Genomic DNA, 6,816 nt, shown 5'->3' on the forward strand with positions numbered 1-6,816 from the left:
TGCGAGGGTAAATCACTTTACCAACACATCCGAAAAGCTGGCTACCTGCAGGAGGATGAAGCACGCGCATTATTCAAGCAGATCTTAAGTGCCATGAACTACTGCCACAACCAGGGTATAGTTCACAGGGACNTGAAACCGGACAATATCATGGTTGAAAAAGATGGGAAAGTGAAGATCATTGATTTTGGACTCGGCACCCAAGTGAAGCCAGGGCAAAAACTCAACTTATTNTGTGNNACTTACCCATTTAGTGCTCCTGAGGTGCTCCTTAGCACACCCTATGATGGGCCCAAGATCGATGTATGGACTCTTGGAGTTGTGCTGTATTTCATGGTAACTGGAAAGATCCCGTTTGATGCTTGGAGCATACAAAAGCTGCTAAAGCGAATTTTTGCAGGAAAGTATTCTGTTCCCTCTAGACTGTCAGCAGAGCTGCGAGACCTGATTAGACTTTTACTGATGGCCAACCCCAAACTTAGGCCCACTGTTGCTGAGGTTATGGTGCATCCCTGGGTCACAGAAGGCTCAGGGGTGCTCCCAGACCCTTGTGAAGAACAGACCCCCCTCAACCCAGATCCTGCGATTGTAAAAGCAATGAGACATATTGGGTTCCAAGCTCAAGACATTGAAGATTCATTACGTCAGAGAAAATTCAACCAAACCATGGCGTCTTATTGTCTACTGAAAAAACAGATTCTTAAGGAATGTGACAGGNCAACCCGGGCTCAGCCCGTGAACCCATCCGTGACCCCATTCCCTTCCCTTGTTGATACTGCTACTTCCCATCTCGGACTTCGGAGGAGAGGGACAGAACCCTCATATCCCTGGTTATCCGCCAATAGGCAAGGGTCTGTCTGTGGCAAGAGTACTACTAGTAAGAAAAGATACAGAAGAGTCACTTGGCACGGTGTTCTTGGCAGGCCATGCCACACAACACCCACAGTGGACAACACACACACCCGAACTAGGAGTGTACCCTGCATTTACTCACTGTTTTGCACAATCCAGCCCAACAGCAGCGATGAGAGCACAGAAGGCCACACCAGAGCCTCAGCAGCGGAGAAGCCTGTCCGCAGCAGGGGCTGGCCCAGAGGCATCAAGGGGTGGACGAGGAAGATAGGAAATGCGATGAGGAAGCTCTGTTGCTGTATCCCATCCAAAAAGACATCTCACCNGGGGCAGAACAGAGTCTCCCCAAAACATAAGACACAGGAAGGGTGTCAGGAGAACAAGCATCCGGCAAGGCCCAGGTACATTGCTGTATTTGAATGTATCTATGTCACTCATGTCTGTGTCAACTGGCAGATTATACTTATGTGTATGTATATGGTGTGATGCATGGGGAAGCTAGGTCTAGACACAGTGGTATGATGGTTACAGCGAACCTGCCAACAGACCTAGCATCCCAGAAGGCATCCCCTGTGTGTACCCTGCAAGTTGAACAAGGAGGAGAACTGACCATGCTAGGGGGAGGAAGTGGGAGAAGGAAGAGGAGGAGATGCTGAGGGAGGAGAGGGTGGTGGTATGTGGTGGGAGCTAGGAGATGGGGGGAAGAGGTTCAGACCGGAGGAGGCAACTTGGGGGAGCAGTGTGAAACAGGGTAACCACAGNTGGAGAGATGCCCTGTGCAGCTGAGTTTCTCAGAGTCCCTCTCTCCTGTGCTGTTGCATTTTAGGAGATCACGAGAGGATGCCGGATGCTGTGATTCTACAGTGATAGTATTGTAAAGGACCCATGTATAGACAGGGACCTGCAAAAGGGAATCTTGTGGAAAGGCATCATGTTCCGGTTCAGCGTGCTTCACTCAGAGCCCCGAGTTCAGCCAGGGGGTAAGAAAGCAAATGATGAAATCCCAGATGGCCTCCGGGATCACCATTCAGAGCAGGGGCTGAAAGCCTGTTCAAAGCTGGTAGAGACAAACCCTCTGCCTACCCAGCGTCATAATCAGACTCCTTCTCTGAAAATAAAATACATGTTTGTGAAAGATGACCTCGGAGATTTGCCTGCCTCTTTTTTATTTTTTTTAACTTAATCTTTTTTTTCTTTCTTTTTTAATATTTTTATTAGGTATTTTCCTCATTTACATTTCCAATGCTCTCCCAAAAGTCCCCCATACCCTCCCCCCCACTCCCCTACCCATCCCCTACCACNTTTTGGCCCTTGGTTCCCCTGTACTGGGGCATATATAGTTTGCATGCTTCTTCTTTACATAGGAAAACTGTTCCTGTGGTGTTCAAAAGCCCCAGGAAGAATAACTTCACAGCCCAAACCACCAGATCATTAAAAGTGCCTATAAAGGGACCAAGCTTTCAGGTACATAAAGTGGGGAAGTATAGGAGCTGGGTGTGGACGTTGGGTCCTTCTGGAGCCAGCAGCATGATCAGAAGGACCAGAAAGAACATTAGATACCATCAGCTTGACCCACTTCCACANAGGCAAGCACGGTAACCCTGTGAATCCTGCAGATGCGGCGTGAGTTGCATCCCAGGGACTCTGCCTATGTAAGATCAGAGAGCCTGGAGTTAGCTAAAGATCAGTGTCCCTTGGCCTCAAGGGAGAAGGGAGTTTGGATTCCAGCCCTAGCCTAGTCCTGTCATAAACAGTCCCCATTAAATGCAAACTACAAGGTCTACATGATGTTCACAGCTCCCCTGGCTTGAATCTGTTCTGTCATTGATACTACAAACCAGGAAGCAGGCACTTGAACATGAGATCACTGACTCAGGCTAGGGAGGGCTCCCAGGGCACCTGATCTCAACTGCAATGTCAGAAGCTGAGGCACAATGACCAGTGCTGGAGGGCTGAGAGTTCTACATCTTGTTCTTAAGGCAAATAGAAGACTGTCTCTCATGTGGCTAGGAGAAGGGTCTCAAACCCCACCCTGTCAGTGACACACTTCCTCCAACAAGGCCACACCTCCTAATAGTGTCACTCCCTGGACCAAGCATATTCAAACCACCATGCATAATCTTCCTTTTTTTTATTTTTTATCTTGTATTTATGTATGTTTGTGTGTATGTCTGGGCACAAGTGTTTCGGGGTATGTGTGTGTGTGTGAGTATGTGTGTAGGCTAATGAATTAAAGGCTAGCCTGAACATGAAACTCTGTAATTAAAAAAAAAGATTAACATTTCATGTCTCTATGATCATAGTAGAATTAAATACAGATTTTTTTTCCCTATATAATTCATCTTAAATCCAAAACTCAACTAGCTCTGTGGAGAGACCTCTCAAGGAACTCATGGAGTAAGGAAAGGTGACTGAATACTTGGACAAACACAACTGAGAATCATGGTGTTGACCACACAAGCCAGGAACACTTTCCTTTGCTATTGCCTCCACCAGCATTTGCAAAACTGCCTATAGGAACTCAGAATTGTTTGGGTGCCAGCCAATGTCCCAGTGGTTGTAAGCCATTATGTTTCATTAATTCTACACTTTCACCTTGAGGCTCTTTCAAAACTCTTGGTTGGAAACCTCATGGTGTCACAGCTGAGCCCATTTGTCAACACCTTTATAGTCTCAGGGTTACCAACACTACTTCCTGCAGGACCTTGAGTATTTGTGGGAACAAGCAATTTATTCTCTATCCTGAGGAAACAGAAATGTCATTAAGAATCATGTGCAACATACCCGAACAACTGGAGTGGAGGCTATCCCAAAAGCTGTTGCCTGTCCGTGGTATATATTTTTCTAGCTGGGCTACCTTGTCCAGACTCAGTGGCAGAGGATGTGCTGAGCCTGACAGAAACTCCATGTACCAGTATTGGGGGGAGATACCCAGAGGGGCCCACCCACTCAGAGGAGAAGGGGGCGGGGATTGGGGAAGGATTGTGGGAGGAGATGACTGGGAGGAGGCAGTGAGTGGGATCTAAAGTGAATAAGTAGTAGTGGTAGTAGTAATTATAGAATCATGTGTAAACATGTCTATTTTAGTCAGGGTTTCTATTCCTACACAAACATCATGACCAAGAAGCAAGTTGGGGAGGAAAGGGTTTATTTAGCTTATACTTCCAGACTGCTGGTCATCACCAAAGGAAGTCAGGACTGGAAAGCAGGAGCTGATGCAGAGGCCATGGAGGGATGTTCTTTAACTGGCTTGCTTCCCCTGGCTTGCTCATCTTGCTCTCTTATAGAACCCAAGACTACCAGTCCAGGGATGGCACCACACACAATGCCCTTCCCTCTTGATCACTAATTGAGAAAATGCTCCACAGCAGGATCTCATGGAGGCACTTCCCTAACTGAAGCTCCTTCCTCTGTGATTAACTCCAGCCTGTGTCAAGTTGACACACAAACCCAGCCTGTACACACATGCTTTTCTCAGAACAGCAGTGTAAAATTATCTCACCTGGTGATCTACAGCATGATTGTCTCTTTTAAAGATTTTTTGTTTATTTTACTGATGGATGGGAGGGGTGCAGGAATGCCTTAGCATGAGTGTGGAAGTCAGAGCGCAGCATGCAGGAGTTGCTTCGTTCCTTTTACCATGGGTTCCTGGCATCAAACTCAGATCATCAGACTTAACATCAAGTACCCTTACCATGGAGCCATCATAACAGCCCACGAATGTTTCTTATTTTTCTACCTCGCAGAAATAAACTCTATTGTTTTCTTGAGCAGCTAAGAGGAGTAAGTGAAAATAATTATTCTGGTAAAGGATAAATATTGATATATTAATACATTGTTACAGTTAATTAACAATAAAATTCTTGGTTGATAATTATCAGTGGGTTAACCATTAATTAGGTGAGAGCCCTCTTGGTCTCTGGAAATGTCCTTGGAGATATCCAGAAGTGGATTGGTGGTGGTGATGGTGTTAGAAGGATTTGTTACTGGGAATTGAATCTTGGTGCTCAGCAACTGAACTACATCTCCAGCTATTCTAATGTACTTTTCTGTTGTGATAAAACACTAACCAAAAGAAACTTGTGAACCAGGCATGGAGGCGCACACCTTTAATCCCAACACTTGGGAGGTAGAGGCAGGGGGATTTCTGAGTTCAGGGCCAGCCTGGTCTACAGAGTGAGTTCCAGGACAGCCAGGACTACACAGAGAAACCCTGTCTCGAAAAGAAGAAAAAGAAAAAGAGAAAGAAAAAGAAACTTGTGAAGGAAAGGGCTTATTTTAGTTTACATACCTAAAGGAATAGGTAATCAGGAACTCAAGGCAGGAGCTTGAAGCATAAACTGACAGAGGAACTGTGGGACCAGGAAAGGCAGCTTGGTTCCCAGTTGAGCTAAGGCTGGAAACTCCGGAAACCTTGAAAGGACGGTAGGCGTTTAGCCTGTTCCTGGGCACCAGGCCCCTGTCACTAGCCTCAGCCCCCCATAGATTTGTGGCCATCAGTCATCTAAGGGCAATGCCCCAAGCCCATCCACAGGTAGAGGACATGACCTGTGGTCACATAGGTTCAAGACAGATCTCCATTTTAATGAGGTACCTAAAGCTTGGAGGCTTAGCCAGAGACTCCTCCCTGCAGAAGGTATTTAACCGCAGGCCCGACCTGAGAAGAGGGTATGGTTTTACTCATCCACTTTCTGCCATGACAGTAAATGCCTTAAAATCATGGACTACCTCTTTCCGTCCAGATCCACTGTGGGGAGTCATGGAGAGTAGCCGCTGTCTACACTCCCAGCCATGGCCACCACCAAGTCAAGCTCAACCCAAACACCACTGACAAGCCAAGGAGCTCCCCTCTTTTCCCCCTTGGCCAGGGGCTCGGCAGGCTCCCATTCCGGCAGGCTCCCATTCCATCCTCAGCTCTTCAGCGGCATCCAGCAGCACCTGGGTGCCTAAGAGACTGAGAACCAGACAGCCTCAGCCTCCTTGGAGGCCTAGGGACACACACACACACACACACACACACACACACACACACACACACACGCTGAGCCAGCTCTAGCTGCCCCGCACCTCAGACTGTGCTTCCCCACCCCCGGGGTTACCCAAAGCCCGAAGCCCAAAGCCCAACACCTGCCCTGACAGTGTGGGTAAGCGCAGTCAACTTCCGCCTCCCAGAGCAGCTGAGCCCTGTGGCAGAGCAGACACAAGACGCATAACTAATTCTACAACACTATATTTACTGGCTTGTTGAGCTACCTATCTTTTTATTTGTGAGTCTAACCTTTAAGCCATCTCTTCAGTCCTCAGCTACCTTTCTTACATAGCTCAGACTCACCAGCCCAGAGACAGCACCATCCACAGTGGGCTAGATCCTCCCACAACAATAAAAATAATGTTCTGCCGGCTGTGGTGGCGCACACCTTTAATCCCAGCACTTGGGAGGCAGAGGCAGGCGGATTTCTGAGTTCAAGGCTAGCCTGGTCTACAGAGTGAGTCCCAGGACAGCCAAGGCTACACAGAGAAACCCTGTCTCGAAAAACAAAACAAAACAAAACAAAACAAGTTCCACAGACATTACCACAGACCAATGTAATAGACGAAATCCCACAGGTGAGAATCCCACTTCCCAGGTGACTCCGGGCTGTGCCAAGTTGACTGCTGATTCTATGACAACAGCTCTCTATTCTTTTCCTAAAATTCATTTTAATTTTCATGTGTGCATGTATGTCTATGTGTGGTTTATGCACATGAGGACATGAGGTTCCCAAAGAGATTGAAGGAGGAAAATTACTGAACTTTTCCTGAACTCTTCAACTCAGAGTTCTACCCCTCCCATCTGGAGATTGTTCCCGGAACACTCCTGAACTTCTCACCCCAGAGTACATTCCTGAACTCTTCACCCCAGAGTCCGACCCCCTCCCAAATGAAAACTGTTCCAAGAACATTTTTTAGATAAGGGTCTCCTGG

The 6,816-nt window shown here is 47.3% G+C and overlaps 1 protein-coding gene across 1 annotated transcript in view; it reads left to right on the plus strand.

Moving 5' to 3' along the window:
* The window catches only part of LOC110294983 (sperm motility kinase 3A-like), a 6,125-nt gene extending 4,239 nt beyond the window's left edge, over positions 1–1,886 (plus strand). Inside the window, exons 2-3 of the mRNA XM_029477814.1 lie at positions 7–1,253; positions 1,679–1,886. Coding sequence (XP_029333674.1) covers positions 7–1,253; positions 1,679–1,730 — 1,299 coding nt within the window. The 3' untranslated portion in view covers positions 1,731–1,886. The remainder of the gene's footprint in view (positions 1–6; positions 1,254–1,678) is intronic.
* Positions 1,887–6,816: the final 4,930 nt, after the last annotated feature.

The sequence above is a fragment of the Mus caroli genome, chromosome 5 (genome assembly GCF_900094665.2).
Source record: "Mus caroli chromosome 5, CAROLI_EIJ_v1.1, whole genome shotgun sequence".
Classification (NCBI taxonomy): Eukaryota; Metazoa; Chordata; class Mammalia; order Rodentia; family Muridae; genus Mus; species Mus caroli.